A 19647-nucleotide genomic window follows, 5' to 3' on the forward strand; every position below is an offset into this window, starting at 1 on the left:
TCCGCGGATTAGGCTGCGAAGTTCAGTCCAAGTCGCGTACATTAACAGCGCAGCGTGAGAAAGCCCGCGCACAAGCGTGAGACAGCTCGCTCGCGAGAGCGGGCAGCCCTGCCTCGGCAACTATAAGCAGTTCGCCAGTGTTGGTGATCGGGTTGTGCGATGTTGTGAGCTCAATAGCAACGCCAGTCGGGCCTCTGCTGGTACAGCGCGAAGTAATTAATTTGGTGGTAAAACAGATCAATCGGCTCAATCCCAAAAGTAAGACACCACACCCTATCTTCGCCACACTGAAAAATATTTAAGTGACAACATTTCAAACGGTTGGTTCTTCAGATCTAGTCAGATTTTAAGTGCTCACTTAAATCTCTAAACGAAATATAACCACTATTATTATCTCAGCCAGACCGCTTGTTATTTTGTACGTGCAATAACATATATGTTACCACCAATGTCTAAGTTCAGTATTTGTGTAACTGATTCACTCAATTTCTTCCACGTAGACTGAAAATGTCATTTTTTTCTGTAAAGTCATGGGACAAAAATTTACATAACTCATATATATATTTATATTACATAACATAACCGTGTCTGGTTGGCGGGCTTTTGACTTGACTGGTAGGGTGTTTCGTTGATTATGCTTGTAGTCACTGGTTTGTCTGTTCTCAATCTCATTAAAATCAGATCTTAGTTCTCGCTATCGCTAAACAAAGATCTGAGGATATCCTATTACGGGTCACGTCAGATAGACCTTGCGCGAATTTTGACCGACCAATGTAAGGACTGACAAGCAGCGACATTAGCCAATCAGAAGGCAGCTTTCTCGTGCTTTACGGCACTAATTTCAAATTGGCGACTACGCTTCGAAACATATTTTGACGATTGAATGAATCCAGTCGTTAAACCCTTAACTATCGTTCGGATGCCCCGTGTTAAAGTTTTCGAGGTTGCATGATTAGAAATCACATTCCAACTGTCACTTTCATGATCTGGTAAGCGACGCTCTGATTGGTCGGATGAAAGGTCGTTCTGACGTGACCCCTAAGTCCTCATATCTTTATTCAGCGGTACCGAGAACTAAGATCTGATTATAATGAGATTGGTCTGGTCTGGACTCGACTTTTTCCATGCCATCCTGATATACTCAGCTGCAATATTGCCGGCACAGCATTCACTCACTTCAACATGTGTTCAATTACGTTCACTTTGTGTAGTCCTCGCAGTAGTCATGGGGATGGGTGTTAATACATCCTGAAAACGAAATTTATTATATCTGACAACAATGTCCGTGTCACCCTCTCGCGATGACAATTTTGCCCATAACAAAGCTTTAATTACTTAATTATGGTTTTGCATTTGCATATGATTACCATTTTACGAAACAACGAAAGCACCCAGCTTCAAACTGTTAGTTTTGACAATGATTTATTTCAGATAAGTGCAGCTGATTATCGAAAAAGTAATGGCAAGTAATGGACGTTTCTTGATTATTTGTTGTTTAAGGTCACATTCAGCAATAATTCAGCTATATGACGGCAGTCTGTGAATAATCGAATCTGGACCGGACAGTTCAGTGATTGCATCATGAATATCGGTCCATGCAATTGGGATACGATGACATACATCAACCAAGGCAGCCAGTCTGACCACCCGATCCCGTTAGTCGCCTCTTACGACAAGCATGGGTTACTGAAGACCAGTCTAACCCGGATCTCCACGGGTCAAATCATGGACGCAACATCCACCCTAAAAAAAGAGTAAAAGAAAAGTTGCAATGCTTTAAAGGGGATTGAAACATAAACATCCAGCTTAACGTTAAATATTGATAATACACGTTTGATTTCGGATAATAATTGATTTCACAGTTTGCTTCATTGTTGCTTTCGTTGTTTCATCAATAATCAATTAGAAGGATCGTGATATTGACACACTTAGAAAAGGCATGTCTTAACATCAGTACAGTGTTACGTGATATAGAGAATCTCACCCGAGTGTCTTTTGATATCAAATATATCAACACGAGTTGATAAAAGTGGGAAAACTCCGAGTGTTGATATATTTGATATCAAAAGACACGAGGGTGAGATTTTATTTATCATCCAACATCATTCTTCCAACTTTTTTCAGTTTGTAGACAGTAATAAGCAGTGTCTTAAGTGTAAAAAGTACTGCTAACAGCTTCTGTTGCAGAGCAATTAGTGATGTCATTTAATTGTGATGTCATGGTAACCGGTGACATCACAATGGTCTGCAAAGCATTGTGATGCAATTTCATTGCAGCGATATCTACAGTGTAGATATTGCTTGATCCCACCCAAGCGATATCTCTCGTGGGAGCCAGTTTTGGATGATAAAATACATACGCAACTTTGATGTAAACGATTGTAACTAGTTCTCTAGTAGAACGACCGCCTCCGTGGTCTAGTGGTAGAGCGTCCGCCCGGAGAGCGGAAGGTCCGGGGTTCGATCCCCGGCCGCGTCATACTAAAAGACGTTAAAAGATGGTACTTGTTCTTACCCTGTCTGGCGCTTGGCATTAAGGGGCTAAAACAAGGACTGGTCGGCTCGGAGACAGTATACTGTGTCTGAGTGGGGCATTCATGTTAAACTGCGGCATGGTATCTCAGTGAGCTAGCACTATAAATCGGGATCAGTCCCGACTAGTACAAGCAACCACACAAACACACACACACGTGCATGCACGTGCAATAATCTTGGACGCGACGTTAAACCCCATTTCATCACCTCTTTGGTAGAACTATCGGAACTGGCAGCGGGAATTACCATTGTAAACAGGAGATAACAGCGCAAAACCACAAGTTAAGAAAATCACTGACACAACTTTTACACACCGTTTATTAAATAATACGATCAATATACAGAGAGAACACTACCGAAAGGCAATGCGAGATGTCACTTCAAGTCCAAAACGGATCATATCCTTCACAACAAATGGCAGATTCTAAAACACGTTCAGCAAAGTATAACACATCTCTACGCCAAACATATTTTCACACAAAAGAAACCCCAGATATTTGTGTTGAGTGTAATAATTTACTGTCAGGAATGTTTAAAAAAAATATTTTCATAATTACTTTGTTTTTCGTATGTACGCATATCATTATATATATGAGACAACGATAAAGTTTCTTTAAAAAGTATGTTTTACATCTTTTCCAAGTACTCATCCTGATGCAACTTTCTCAACCAATTGCTTGGATCGATGCTCATGATATCAGTCACTGGATTGTCTGGTCCAGACTCGATTATTTACAGACCGCGGTCATATAGCTCGAATATTGCTGAGTGCGGCGTTAAACAAAAAACAAACCCAACAAAAACTTTCTCAAACCAAAACCCCTGTAATAATGTCATTAGAACTTAGATCTGCTCCCAGACAGCTACATGGAATAAGTCAGTTTGTAGATATCAAGTTCGCGGTTGTTTCTCTTGTATCTCGCCTCGGGGTTTGTAAAAGGCCATTGCTTATGTTGTACACCAAGGAAAAACATTTCAATGAAAAAGAAAGAACGCACAGTAATTTCGGATCGGATAGTGCAAACTCTGCACATTACTTATAAGCGTTGCATCCTTGTTTCTGTATGGAGTTTCTACACAAGGGAGATAACTCCAGCTACTTCCTTTTACGAAATCAACATGGTTGACGAAGTCACCAAGAAAACTTTAGCACAAATTCCCCTGTTGAAAACGAAAGCCAGCCCACGGGATGGAGAATTGTGGGTGCAGCGCTTAAAGGAGGAATATCAAGGACTGATAAAGGTGTTGTTTTGCTCTCACTCTTTATGTCAGATCGTTTTCAATCCAGTGAGTTGTAGTTCCATATGGTGAAGTCAACCACAGACTCCTGGCGCAGTATATTACTGAAACACCGGACCCATATATAGATCGTACCGTCTCGTTTCTGCTTGGATATTTATGGGCACGGTATTTCGCTACCGTCCTCTATTATTCGTCTCCACGCCAACATTGATACAATGTGTGGCACACATTTCTGTTGTTCCCTGCGGTGATATTGCTGGAATACTGCTGGAAACAGGGTATTAAACACAGGAACTCGTTATTGGTCAGTAAATAAAAATATATACCCCCTTTATGTAAGTAGAGAACTTAAAATTTAGGGGTATATATTTTTATTTACTCTCCAACATGTCCGGTCCGCCTCCGTGGTCTAGTGGTAGAGCTTCCGCCTGGAGAGCGGAAGATCCAGGGTTCGATCCCCGGCCGCGTCATACCAAAAGACGTTAAAAGATGGTACTTATTGTTACCCTGTCTGGTGCTCAGCATTGCCATGGCATTAAGGGGCTAAAACAAGGACTGGTCGGCTCGGAGTCTGTATACTGTGTCTGAGTGGGGTATTCATGTTAAACTGCGGCATGGTATCTCAGTGTGCTAGCACTATACATCGGGATCAGTCCGGACTGGTACAAGCAGCCACACAAACACACACACGTACATGCACGTCGCTATATAAGTGCAATAATCTTGGACACGATCTTAAACCCAATTTCACCTCACCTCAACATGTCCAATAACGAGTTCCTGTGGTCATGGTGGTATAAAACCATACTTAGCCACTCCTATCCATTTTACGATGATAATGATGATGATTATCCCAGAATAAGTGGATCATAAGGCTGTTTGATTGGTTGGTGATAGCTAGTCATGAACAATGTTGGTAAACATCTCGTGTGGACATGACAGGTGCGGGATTTGTTCACATGCGCATGATCATAATGTAGGGTATGTTTGATGCAATAATTTTTTTGTTTGTTGTTTAACATCGGACTCCTCAATATTCCAGCTGTATGGGAGCGGTCTGAAAATAATTAGAGTCTGGTTCAGACATTCCAGGATTGATATCATGAGCATCGATCCAAGCAAATCAATGGGATATGATGACATGCATCAACCACGTCTGTCAGCCTGACAACCCGATCCAGTTAGTTGCCTCTTATGGCAAGCATGGGTTTCTGAGAACCAATTTTAACCCTGATCTTCACGGGTTGATGGAATAATACTATGCTGGAATGTGGGGATACAGATTGGTTCTTTTTCCAGGACATCGACTGATTGTCATCCGAACTGTCCTGAAGATTGTTTTTAAATTTGGTAAAAATATGGAAGAATACCCTACTCATATGATCAAATCAAGAAAATGTTGTGCAGAGTGTTGTTTACTATAGTTTTATTTGTACACTAGTAACTCAAAATTAATTGGGAAATGGTATTTTACACAAATGCGCAGTGTTAAGGGAGCTGGGGTTACCAAAATCTTTGAATAGCTGTCCGATGGAATCCCACTGATCATGCTGATCAGAGCGATGTTTTTGTGCTGATTGAGTGATCATAGTGACAGGAGGGGTGAAGATGAAAACTTCCAAAACAAAGCTGTGGTGAAGAATGCATCCAGGGTACTTGCTATGATCATGTTAATAAATACACTGGGTGAACATCAAGGGAGGACTGAGTGTTACTGAGTGACTTATTCAGACATGCACAGATCCAGCATACAGTATACACGACCGTGTTTATCATGTTTACAGGTACCCATAATACAAAGAGCTTGTTTTGACACCACTCCCAAGTTTTCAAGAAGTTTTTAGATTCATGTAGTTCTTCGGGGTTAGAACTGAACTGAAAAGCTTTACTAGCCCAAGTAAAGATATAATGCCCTTTGGAAACGCCCACTGGAAATTTTGGAAATTTTTACTGGCCTGCAGGAATTTTTACTAGCCCCTGGCTTGCAGGCTTGTGTTAATTTCTAAACCTGTCCTTGTATATGAATATGTGACTACCATATGCACCCCTCTTTTCTCTTAAAGTTGTATATGCGATGCAATGGTTACAACAAGAACAACTGTGTCTGTTTTCAGTATGTACAGAATAACAAGGAGGCAGACAATGACTGGTTTCGACTTGAGTCCAACAAGGAAGGGACGCGCTGGTTCGGGAAATGTTGGTATATCCACGAACTACTCAAGTACGAGTTTGACGTAGAATTTGATGTAAGTATAATGTTTCATACTTTGTGATGGACCTGGCAGCATTTGCTCTTACTGGGTTATAAATAAATGTATTTAAAGTTGTCGGGAGTAGATGGGGTGGGATCTAGAATGTCCGCATCGTGTCATCATGTGAAAACTATTCCCAAGAATATAAATGTGAAATATAACTAAATCAAAAGCAGTGTTTTTTAATTTCGCTGACCAGAAATAAGTAAAATGTTTAACTACCTCATTTATTTTTGCTTTAAAGATAAATAAATTATTTTTTATTATTGAACTTCAAAACATGAATTGTGAAGAATAGCAACAGATCTGTGTCTATCATGGGAAGGAGATGATTCTAAACTTGATGCTTCCCTAGTTCTCCTGCTCCCATGTTTTCGCTACCTGTTGACCCGCTGACGTGGTTGATGCATGTCATCGTATCCCATTTCCATGCATCAACGTTCATGATGTCAATCTCAGCTCGTCACGCCGAAGACCCAGGTTCGATTCCTGACATGGGTACAATGTGTGAAGCCCATTTCTGGTGTCCCACGCCGTGATATTGCTGGAATATTGCTAAAAGCGGCGTAAAACCTCACTCACTCACTCACTCACTCATGATGTCAATCACTTGATTGTCTGGTCCAGACTTGATTATTTACAGACCGCTGTCATATAGCTGGAATATTGCTGATTGCAGCGTTAAACAACAAACAAACAAACCTGCTTAACGTTTTAGTAATTCTTTGACCTACCAACCTGAATGTTTGGTCCAAAAATCCATATACCATTAAAAAAAAAAGAGAAGAAATCTGGCCTAACATATATTTGTATATAAAATTAGTATCAATAGCCAAAAGTCGTTTGCAGTGGCTGCCTCCTTGGACACACCCATCTCACATGTATGATGGAAGACTTACCCATGGTTCCCTGTTCCTTGCATATACACCATCATTGGTTTCATATACACCATCATTGGTTTCATATACACCATCATTGGTTTCATATACACCATCATTAGTTGCAGGGGGCACGGGTGGCCCAGTCGTCTAAGGCGCCGCGATTCGCTGTGCGGGGTTGCGTCCCTTGGGCACGCCAGAAACCTATGATTGTGGGTTCGAATCCCAGTTCGCCCCGATTATGTTTCTAGGTTTGTCAGCACCATACCCGTGCTTGTGGGTTTCACCGAAGTGGTAAACGTCTTAGACCTGCATCACTTCGGGCTATCCTCCCACATTAAGCTGACACGTCGTGATATAACTGGAATACTGTTAAAAGCAGCGTTAAACCCAACTCACTCACTCACTCATTAGTTGCATATACACCATCATTGGTTGCATATACACCATCATTAGTTTCATATACACCATCATTGGTTTCATATACACCATCATTGGTTGCATATACACCATCATTAGTTGCATATACACCATCATTGGTTTCATATACACCATCATTGGTTGCATATACACCATCATTAGTTTCATATACACCATCATTGGTTTCATATACACCATCATTGGTTGCATATACACCATCATTGGTTGCATATACACCATCATTAGTTGCATATACACCATCATTGGTTGCATATACACCATCATTGGTTGCATATACACCATCATTGGTTTCATATACACCATCATTAGTTGCATATACACCATCATTAGTTGCATATACACCATCATTAGTTGCATATACACCATGATTGGTTGCATATACACCATCATTGGTTTCATATACAAGATCATTGGTTTCATATACAAGATCATTGGTTGCATATACACCATCATTGGTTTCATATACACCATCATTGGTTTCATATACACCATCATTGGTTTCATATACACCATCATTAGTTGCATATACACCATCATTAGTTTCATATACACCATCATTAGTTTCATATACACCATCATTGGTTTCATATACAAGATCATTGGTTGCATATACACCATCATTGGTTTCATATACACCATCATTGGTTTCATATGCAAGATCATTGGTTGCATAAACACCATCATTGGTTTCATATACAAGATCATTGGTTTCATATACACCATCATTGGTTTCATATACACCATCATTGGTTTCATATACACCATCATTGGTTTCATATACACCATCATTGGTTTCATTTGCAAGATCATTGGTTGCATATACACCATCATTGGTTTCATATACACCATCATTGGTTTCATATACACCATCATTAGTTGCATATACACCATCATTAGTTTCATATACACCATCATTGGTTTCATATACACCATCATTGGTTTCATAAACACCATCATTGGTTTCATATACACCATCATTGGTTGCATATACACCATCATTGGTTTCATATACACCATCATTGGTTTCATATACACCATCATTGGTTTCATATACACCATCATTGGTTTCATATACACCATTAGTTGCATGCTTGTCGTAAAAGGCGACTAATGGGATCGGGTTGTCAGACTCGCTGACTTGGTTGATGCATGTCATCATATCCCAATTGCAGGGATTGATGCTCATGATGTCAATCTCTGGATTGTCTGGTCAAGACTTGATTATTTACAGAACGCTGTCATATAGCTGGAATATCGCTGAGTGCGGCATTAAACAACAAACAAACTGTAAACCTGTACCCACAGATCACGGTTAACCAACAGTGTTCAGAAATGCGTATAGACATAGTCTCTTGTCACGCTCAGTTGCATTAGCGAGCAAATCGACTTACAGAAGTTAGTGAGCCCTAGCGAGCAGAGTTTGACAGCCAGAAAGAAGCCAGAGATTAATGCCCCTTTTAAATATCTTTTGCAGACCGGATTTACACAGTGCCTACTGTTTTTTGTTTGTTTATACCCCCATAAATGAAAAAGAAAATGTGAAGTCAATTCTTTATTATTATTTTTGAACAACTTCCAGATTCCTGTGACTTACCCAACAACGGCGCCAGAAATAGCACTGCCAGAACTTGATGGCAAGACAGCCAAGATGTACAGGTAACCCTAGCAACATGTCACTTGTCAGTAAAACATGTACTCGAAACCATGATAATTTATCTCCTTTGTCAGTGTTCTGGTGTCCCCCGCCGTGATATTGCTGGAATATTGCTAAAAGCGGCGTAAAATCAAACTCACTCACTCACTCACTCACTCACTCCTTTGTCAGTGAAAGATTACTATAGCAACATGATATTTGTTGTTTTCATGGTCATGGCAAAATATTGCGCCTTAATCTCATAAACAATTACATGTAGTCATAGCAACATCTTATCCATTGCTAATAATGTGTGTGTATGCTACCATGGCAAGAGAATGAAGACATGAAAACTGACTTCCTCAAATGTTTCGAATAAAGATTTTGTATAATTCACAGGGGAGGTAAAATCTGCTTGACGGATCACTTTAAACCACTGTGGGCCAGAAATGTACCGAAGTTTGGGATAGCCCACGCCATGGCACTAGGGGTAAGTGTGACAGCCATGTGATAGGTGTGAGGGATAGCCCACGCCATGGCACTAGGGGTAAGCGTGACAGCCATGTGATAGGTGTCAGGGATAGTCCACGCATGGCACTAGGGGTAAGTGTGACAGCCATGTGACAGCCCACGCCATGGCACTAGGGGTAAGTGTGACAGCCATGTGACAGGTGTCATGGATAGCTCACGGGGATAGCCCACGCCATGGCACTAGGGGTAAGTGTGACTGCCATGTGACAGGTGTCAGGGATAGCCCACGCCATGGCACTAGGGGTAAGTGTGACAGCCATGTGACAGCCATGTGACAGGTGTCAGGCATAGCCAACGCCATGGCACTAGGGGTAAGTGTGACAGCCATGTGACAGGTGTCAGGGATAGCCCACGCCATGGCACTAGGGGTAAGTGTGACAGCCATGTGACAGGTGTCAGGGATAGCTCACGGGGATAGCTCATGCCATGGCACTAGGGGTCAGTGTGACAAACATGTGACAGCTATGTGACAGGTGTTAGGGATAGCTCACGCCATGGCACTAGAGGTAAGTGTGACAGCCATGTGACAGGTGTTAGGGATAGCTCACGCCATGGCACTAGGGGTCAGTGTGACAGCCATGTGATAGGTGTCAGGGATAGCCCACACCATGGCACTAGGGGTAAGTGTGACAGCCATGTGGCAGGTGTCAGGGATAGTCCATGCCGTGGCACTAGGGGTCAGTGTGACAGCCATGTGACAGGTGTTAGGGAAAGCCCACGCTGTGGCACTAGGGGTAAGTGTGACAGCCATGTGACAGGTGTTAGGGATAGTCCACGCCATGGCACTAGGGGTCAGTGTGACAGCCATGTGACAGGTGTTAGGGATAGCCCACGCCATGGCGCTAGGGGTAAGGATGACAGCCATGTGACAGGTGTTAGGGATAGCCCACGCTGTGGCACTAGGGGTCAGTGTGACAGGTGTTAGGGATAGCCCACATCATGGCACAAGGGGTAAGTGTGACAGCCATGTGACAGGTGTTAGGGATAGCCCACACCATGGCACTAGGGGTAAGTGTGACAGCCATGTGACAGCCATGTGACAGGTGTTAGGGATAGCCCACGCCATGGCACTAGGGGTAAGTGTGACAGCCATGTGACAGCCATGTGACAGGTGTTAGGGATAGCCCACACCATGTCACTAGGGGTAAGTGTGACAGCCATGTGACAGGTGTTAGGGATAGCCCACGCCATGGCACTAGGGGTAAGTGTGACAGCCATGTGACAGGTGTCAGGGATAGCCCACGCCATGGCACTAGGGGTAAGTGTGACAGCCATGTGACAGGTGTTAGGGATAGCCCACACCATGGCACTAGGGGTAAGTGTGACAGCAATGTGACAGGTGTTAGGGATAGCCCACGCCGTGGCACTAGGGGTCAGTGTGACAGGTGTTAGGGATAGCCCACGCCATGGCACTAGGGGTCAGTGTGACAGCCATGTGACAGGTGTTAGGGATAGCCCACGCCGTGGCACTAGGGGTCAGTGTGACAGGTGTTAGGGATAGCCCACATCATGGCACAAGGGGTCAGTGTGACAGGTGTCAGGGATAGCCCACATCATGGCACTAGAGGTAAGTGCGACAGCCATGTGACAGGTGTCAGGGATAGCCCACACCATGGCACTAGGGGTAAGTGTGACAGCCATGTGACAGGTGTTAGGGATAGCCCACGCCTTCGCATTAGGGGTAAGTGTGACAGCCATGTGACAGGTGTCAGGGATAGCCCACGCCGTGGCATTAGGGGTAAGTGTGACAGCCATGTGACAGGTGTTAGGGATAGCCCACGCCGTGGCACTAGGGGTCAGTGTGACAGGTGTTAGGGATAGCCCACGCCATGGCACTAGGGGTCAGTGTGACAGCCATGTGACAGGTGTCAGGGATAGCCCACGCCATGGCACTAGGGGTAAGTGTGACAGGTGTTAGGGATAGCCCACGCCATGGCACTAGGGGTAAGTGTGACAGCCATGTGACAGGTGTCAGGGATAGCCCATGCCATAGAACAGGTGTCAGTCAGGTGTAGAAAGTGATGAATGCTGTTAGATGTGACTTGTACATAGTGTTGGTTAAGCATAGCTAGTCATAAATGTTTGTGTGTTGCATTTTGTGCTAGTGAAGCCTGATTGATTTGTTTCAGCTTGGACCGTGGCTAGCAGTTGAAGTCCCGGACTTGGTACAGAAGGGAGCTGTGACACATAAAGACACCTCCGCCCAATGACCTCACCGATGCCTAGGCCATTTTCATTACTTTATCCTGCATCAAACTTTTTATTGTTGGATTTGAGGTTGAAGCAAGAAAAACAATATGACATCTTAAAAAAACCCTGCAAAGTTTGTTATTGCGCTATATTATCTGTTTTCGAAGCAGTTTCAGAAAAGGTTGACATGAATATCTCTAAAAATCCTATTAGAAGATCATCTTGACATTTAGGTCAATAAGGAATTATGATGTATATTTTGTTATTGTTTTCAAGGTCTATGAATGAAAAGACATTTCAATAATGACACCTGTAAGCATAAGCATGACACCTATAAGCAAGACAAGGATTTGATTAATGAACAATGTATGACCTATAAATCCTAGACCCGCAAGCTGGATAATTTCCTGATATTCAGGTGTTCATTTGTCCTTGAGAACTTGCCGATATGCCCTTCTTCAATCCTGAATATTCACTGACTCAGCACATTACTTCCAGGGTGATGGGGTAGATGGTTACAGAGACACTGAAGTTTATATTTTCATCTAGGTAATACGTCATTTCACTGCAGTTATGTCATAAGTTGCTTTTCCTCAGGGGCGGTCGGGTAGCCAAGTGATTAAAGTGTTTGCTTGTCACGCTGAAGACCTGGGTTCGATTCCTAACATGGGTCCAATGTGTGAAGCCCATTTCTGGTGTCCCCCGCTGTGATATTGCTAAAAGCGGCGTAAAACCATACTCACTCGCTTTTAGTCAAGAATAGTAAAAAAATTGTTTCAAGATGGACATGGTGTCATATCGTCAGGTCAGCACTTGTTTCCATGTGTTATTTTGAATGTTTATGAATCATGAGGAATATGTGATGGGCGAGGACCATGATATGAACAGTGAGGTTGTTCCGTCATACGCCTTGTCATTGTTGACAAACCCCTCCTACTTGGTTCAGAGGGGAATGTGTTGCAATGTGACACTCATGACTGAGTTTTATTCTAACAGATGTGGCATCCTGTTATCACAGGGAATGATTTGCAATATCTGGCTTAAAAAACTGTTTCTAATCAATGTAACTTTGCCTCAACCTATTTTGTTGATATGTTTATTAAACTGCAACCGCAAATATATATTTTTTTGTTCTCTTTGTGACAACCATCAGACCATGCACCTGAAGGATAAACTCACTTCATACCACCCTTTGTTCAGGCAATGCTTGATGTAAGAGGCGACTAACGGGATCGGGTGGTCAGGCTTGCTGACTTGGTTGATGCATGTCAATTGTGTGGATCGATGCTCATGATGTCAATCGCTGGATTGTCTGGTCTAGACTTGATTATTTACAGACTGTTGTCATATAGCTGGAATATTGCTGAGTGCAACGTTTAACAACAAACAAACTTCAGATGTTAGTTATGTCTTGGCCATTTTGAAGATTCGCGACATTGGGTACATGCATGCACTGTGGGGGTTTCCCAGAGATGGTAACACATGGCGTGTTTAATGTGCCAGATTCTTATCGCTACGGTGCAAACTTTATGGGGATTGTGTCTTGTTTGTAATTTGTGTGGATATTTCTGTTTAAAGTGTGACCAAATTCCAAAGTTTGGTTGCTCTCTGCTGGTATGCTTTGATACGCCTGCTCTACAAGCTCTACAGAGACGATATCGGTATATAAGACCAAGAGAGAATAATCTGCAGATCCGTTTTAACACATTGAAATAGAAAGAATAAATGCGTCTTTAAGCATGCTTTAAAATACAAAATCCCACAGGAACTGGTTTGCTGGACACACTCAAAATGATATTTCACTGTTTAAACTTAGACTGCGAGGTGTATTGCAACAATCTATCCGACTTAGCCACACAATCAACATATTTCATTTTTCAACTTATTTGCAAAGTTACTACAAAAGCAACTACAGACAAGTTTATACAGAACGTGTGAAGCGTTGTCTGTGCCTGTTGTCATTTTAAATGACAGAAAGATATTGGGTTTAATACACGTTCTTGGCAAGTCGCAAGACTTTATGAATGTGTATTATTTTGAGTCCCATTCTTAGGTAAAATATCAATGTTTCGAAAAAGAAAAATATAATATCTTTTTGGCATATTAATGCACGAAATTACTTTTTGCCTGAGGATTTGTTCAGAGAGATATCAAAAGATTTATTTAGAATAGATCACATTCTGGAAAATATGCATAATTCCCATCTGGATCAGTAAAACTATCTAGCTTTTAGTCCAAAAGAGGAGTCTAAAGAGGAATGAGTGAGTGAGTTAATATTTAACGTCACATCGGCAATATTTCAGCCATATCGTAAAGAAAAAATGGTATGCATTAATAATGCATTTATTTAGACTTAATATCTTAGATTAATACTTAAAACTAGCATACAACCATTCATATATATCACTATAGCTAGCAATACAGTATAAAAAAGGGCTGTACATCGCCAGCAACTGAAGGTCGATCACCATACTAGGGACAATGGTGACTTACAGTACCTTTGCTACCTGCATGGACCCCAGCAGGATTTACACCATCCCTTCAGCGGCTGGCGATTGTACGTAATGTAAGCCATGACCTCTTCAAATCTTAACTGACAACCGAAGCTGGTGTTTCCGACATTTGGTTTCATTGCATGTTATTTATTTATATCCATTAGTTGTCCCACTTCTTGTACATTAGATCTCTGATGTAACACCTATTACAGGTTTATAGTCACTGTTGGGTATAAGAATTGATGTCGCAGATGTGTTGAGTGCTGCCATAGCAGCAACAGCTAAAGTGTAACTAACGATCCCATGGCTGGGCAACCAACAAAAGATGATATCGTATCGGCCAGTCCCAAGATTATTGTGTAATTCAATTATGGCACGTAAAACTGGATGCTCAAACGAAGTATTTTTATTGCCTGAATAATTCTGAAATTGATGTAAAAGTTGATGAGGATATATGTTTCTCCTAATGCATTTGCTATATCTGATTTATTGGTTGATAAGGTGTCACCCTCCTTAAGATCGTGAACTTCAGATTTGGAAACTTTACCTGTTATCCATTGCACCATATTCCAAACCTTAGAAATTGGTCTTCGGGATTTTATTTAAGAAACATAGATTTGCCAAGTTTTGCATGTAAAATTTTGAATTTATTAAAATTGTGGACAGTTGGGTGGCGGGTGAAATATTTTTATTTTGCAGACACACAACCAAACTCCAAGAGCCTAAAGGTGTAGTTTATAAAACTGACTGCATCTGTGGACAATCTTACGTAGGTGAAACATCCCGCCCCATCAACACCAGAATCAAAGAGCACAAAACCCCAACCATTATATCAGACAGTAAATCAGCCATCTTGGACCATATCAGCAACTGTCCTAATCACAACATCAACTGGAACAATGTCCAAATCCTCTCCAACAACCTCCATGATTTCACTAAAATAAAACTTACAGAAGCAGCCCACATTCGCCGCCACAAGCCAACAATCAACAGAGGTGAAGGCTATTTCATCCCATACGCCAATGAGACTCATTAAGCAATAATCGCCACACCTATGCAAACTTATCCTGTTTAATTGGCTTCATGTCCCATTGGCTTTAACCTATGTGTTATCTGTCCATCGTGTTGTGACAGTATTATCCTTCTGTTGTACTTACTTACTCATGTTATCCTTCTCATGTATGCAATTGTTACTGTTACCTCCAACCATGATATATTCTGTACAATGTTCTTCATTCAGTCTTGCTTGACAACGGTATAAGGATCTATACCGAAATGTCGCTTTTAACAGTATTAAAGAAGTTGTTATCCATACATTGTGTCCACTTTGTCATCCGTCAACTTCTAAATAATGCCTATCAAACAATTGAAACTGTTGACATATTAATAATTTGACAAATTTGTGCAATTCAATTGTAAGGCACAGTGCTTGGCGTGACCCGCCCATTGATAGAACCAGGCCCATTCTACCACAAATTAAGGTGAAGTTAGGGTCAAATTGGCATATTGGAACCAGTGCCCACAACCACGAGACTACCTTCCTCCACTGACATAGGGGCGCAACCAACGGCAAATAGGTTGCCCAATTTAGTCGCTTCTAATCGGGTGCTGAGGACACATTCTAAACTTGGTCCATACGGGGGAAGAGCGATGTGCGCTACCAGCACTCACCACTCCCCACGTGGAGGTTGAAGAGAACATAACTGAAAACCCTGGTGATTTTAAATAGTGAAAGAGCTCCAGATTATGATAATTTTACCACATTTATCGAAACGTTTCCATAATGTGACACAAGATCAGTGTTTCTTCCGAAAACATACCGTTTTATAAATTCATCATTCAAATTCAAATTTTACGATTAAATGTGAAATGTTTTGAACAGTTGTTGAGCAAATGCATAATCTTTCCCAAAATTCTGTTCTTCACTGAGATATGAATAGTTCTGGTGTTGGTTAGGAAGTTCAATGTCATTTAATGTTTCAAAGCTGACGGGGGGCACGGGTGGCCCAGTCGTCTAAGGCGCCGCAATTCGCTGTGCAGAGTTGCGTCCCTTGGGCACGCCAGAAACCTATGATTGTGGGTACGAATCCCGGTTCGCCCCGATTATGTTTCTAGGTTTGTCAGCACCATACACGTGCTCGTGGGTTTCACCGAAGTGGGAAACGTCTGAGACCTGCATCACTTCGGGCTTTCCTCCCACATTAAGCTGACACGCCGTGATATAACTGGAATACTGTTAAAAGCGGCGATAAGCCCAACTCACTCACTCATTCAAAGCTGACAAGGTATTCATAGCAGAAATCTAGTTGATCGGAAAATATATCTATTAAGTTCATTTATCCTTTAGTTTTTCAGACATATTCTGTAAAGAGGTACACATAGATTTAATTCAATGAATATGAGGTTATCAATACTAAAATTCAAGTCATGTTTCTACCAAAACCAAAATTGTATATGCAGATCCTTCGAAATCCAGTAATTATTACAGAACCAACAGGTCCTTGTGTTTTCGATTTCCATCTATGGTGCTGAATTCGGAAGACTATCCCAATGTCGTCATAATCTGACAATTCGCAACTGCGCCCACTCCCAAATAAACGTTCAATGGTTTTGACTGTTCAGGGACTCCATGGACTAATATATAAACATCTCCCTAAGGCACGTCTTCGCAGATTCAGTATGTTTTGCAGACCTGACTGATTGTTTAAAAGTTCAAGCGGTGAAAGATTGTGTCCGAGATTAAATTCTTGAATGTTTTTGTCTTCTGTAGGCATGATAACAATTATCCGCACTCTGCACTTTATAATGATAATGTTTATGTATTCAGGTTAGAATGCTACTACTTCCAAACTTTTATTGACTTATCTCAACCTTATATTGACATCATTTATTAATGCCAATAATAACATACCAGCTTAATGTGAGAGAAGAGCTATGAAACCTGAGCTGAACAGATTTGATAGAAAATGTGAATCACACTGAGACACTTTGTAGTGAAACAATGCAATGTCTCGCAGTATACAAGGAATTCGATCAAAACGTGCGAGAGGAACACCACGTGCAGGATGGACCAACAGGAGTCATAACATATAAAACTTTTCATCACTTGCCTAACACGATATGTGAATTTTTAGGTTCGATTCATGGCATGGCATTTTCATGAAAAACAATTGTGACTTTTAACAAATCATCTATATATTCATATCATTTCAAAATTTCAACTAAAAAGGGATTGGTCAGTTTTACGGTCGTTGATGTCCTATCAGACAGGATAAACTATCAGACAAAATGATAAAGCTGTTCCTTTTGAACATTCAATAAGTTGCCAGGCTAACAGTATAGCCTTAGCCTCTGCTGTAAAAATAAGTTCGTTAACTCAAAATTGACATTAGGCTGTATTGACTGCCATGGTGGCAATTCAGGTAGTATATAAGTTGCAATTGGGGAAGTGTTTAGATCCGCATCTGTAATCTGCTGTTGAATACGGATACCAAGTTGAGGAATTGAGCTTGGTTTCTTATCATACAAAGTCTGATAAGGGGGATTAAAAACAATGTTAAACACCAGATTGGAGGGATTCAAATGGAGTTTTGTAACGTATTGCAGATCCAGTTTTATCCTTCTGATATCAAGACAAGTTTCATTAGCTTCAACATATAAACTTTCAACAGGGGAAGTTCTAAATGCCCCCAGACACAACTTTAGACCTTGATGGTGAATGGTTAATGTACGATTTACGGGCTGAACCATGTCTGAAACAGCCGTAATCAAGTTTAGATCGAATCAATGTTCTATAGAGATGTAACCGAGTTTGTTGGTCTCCACCCTATTTAGCATTTGATGCCGCCTTAAGGATATCAAGTGCTTTCAAACATTTAGCCTTCAAAACCAAATACCCTTATCCAATATCGGGTAATATGGAGATAAGTTCATAATCGAAGTTCAACATTTCCCTTCTTATCTGTGTCAGATGGTCGTCCAGTCTCCCGCTGTACCTTATCAGACTGGGTCTGGATTTTCAGTTGTGTATCTCGTATACATCCTTAGCAAGATTATTTAGAAGTGCTTGGTCAACATCCATAACCTTTTATTCACAGTTTCAATATACCAACTGCATCTTGTAGTTTCTATAATCATCACATTAAGTCACTACATGTATGAGTGTCATGGTATTCGATCAAAAAATGATAATCTGACGTGTCATCCATCAGAAATGGACTCAGAAGTGATTATAGATGAGACTGAACACTTCCTTGATACTACACATTTCAAATGTATTATCTTTACACAATGTAATGCTGAATTGATTAGCTGATTCAGCATTCTACATGCTGTCATTTTCTGCATGATACTTTCTGACAAATATTCAAGGTGGTTTCAAGGTCAATATTTTAAGTATGATGCAGATCATATAGATCTTCAATCATGTTTTGTGGTCATTGAGCTACTTGGTTTGTCAGCTCCATACTGAAGATCCTGAGTTTCACATAGATGCAAAACGTATAAAACCCGCATCTTTTCATCAGGAGTGGTTGTTGTAGACCCACGAACAGGTCCAACGTCCTACTGGCGTCATGAGACGTAGGGTGGAACGGGTCATCCAGGCACGAGGCGGTTATAGACGCTACTGATCTGTTTCACGTGTCATGTCAAGTTGAGACTTTAAGGAACATTTTCACATGAATCATCAAACGTAACTCGTTTACTTATCCTGCAGCTCCATATTTTTTTGAGGTATTGTCTAAGGTCAGACTCAGTACCTGTGTTACCAAGATGTTTCTGTCAGTAAATTTCAACACAACTCACCAATATCTCCTTTATTTGTTGTGAAATGTTTGTTCTATCCGATGACATTGGTATCGCCCAGCTCCTGTGGTCAGTCATCCCATGCAATGATTTTTGCCATTTGCCATGGTTATGAAATAGGGGTGTGCTGAACATTTTTGTGTATATTATATTTTGTACCATAATCCCTACATTCTCATTGATCAGGTTTCAAGCAGCTTTATCGTTAATCAGTCATGAACCTTTCCGTCGTACTGGACAATGGGTGACACTTTGAGTAATGAGTAATTTGGTGTATCAACAGATGAATTAAGTCTCTCCAGGAAGTGCTTTCATCTCTACAAACAAAGTAACTGTATGGGTAATAGGATTGAACATCCATTGACTCAGTATAGAGCCAACATGTCGTTGTGATTTCGATTTCTATCACTAGTATTGGAATTTCAAAAATATCCACAATCTCGTCATACTCTTCAATGGTATTGAATATTCAGGGATTCTACTGAGTAAATTATATGCACAACCACAAGGCATTTGTTTTTTGCCCAGGCAATGTGTTTTTTAACCTGACTGATTGTTTTCAATTTCTTTATCCATTAAACATTCGAAATAAGCACAGAAATTCAGGATGAATAACTGGTTGTGTGAAGGACTTTTGTATGAGA

General features: G+C 41.1%; 1 protein-coding gene and 1 long non-coding RNA gene across 2 annotated transcripts; both read left to right on the forward strand.

Moving 5' to 3' along the window:
- The first annotated feature begins 3624 nt into the window (after positions 1 to 3624).
- LOC124116542 (ubiquitin-fold modifier-conjugating enzyme 1) lies at positions 3625 to 12821 on the forward strand. Its single transcript, XM_048393938.1, has 5 exons — positions 3625 to 3777; positions 5892 to 6023; positions 8928 to 9004; positions 9381 to 9471; positions 11642 to 12821. Exons 1-5 carry the CDS (start codon positions 3655 to 3657, stop codon positions 11720 to 11722), a joined length of 504 nt encoding a protein of 167 aa, XP_048249895.1. The 5' UTR covers positions 3625 to 3654; the 3' UTR covers positions 11723 to 12821.
- Positions 9478 to 11489, forward strand: LOC125378520. The gene is made up of 3 exons (XR_007220252.1): positions 9478 to 10954; positions 11321 to 11423; positions 11470 to 11489. It is a non-coding gene; the product is annotated as an uncharacterized LOC125378520 (long non-coding RNA).
- Positions 12822 to 19647: the final 6826 nt, after the last annotated feature.

This window comes from Haliotis rufescens, unplaced genomic scaffold (assembly GCF_023055435.1).
Source record: "Haliotis rufescens isolate VD_foot unplaced genomic scaffold, xgHalRufe1.0.p SCAF_122, whole genome shotgun sequence".
NCBI lineage: Eukaryota > Metazoa > Mollusca > Gastropoda > Lepetellida > Haliotidae > Haliotis > Haliotis rufescens.

Bases quoted from the DNA above. Each gene is read 5' to 3' on its own strand.
- LOC124116542 (XM_048393938.1), top strand. From the start codon at position 3,655: ATGGTTGACGAAGTCACCAAGAAAACTTTAGCACAAATTCCCCTGTTG. The intron at 3,778-5,891 runs GTGTTGTTTTGC...GTCTGTTTTCAG, and splicing joins AATATCAAGGACTGATAAAG to TATGTACAGAATAACAAGGA. The intron at 9,472-11,641 runs GTAAGTGTGACA...GATTTGTTTCAG, and splicing joins CCCACGCCATGGCACTAGGG to CTTGGACCGTGGCTAGCAGT.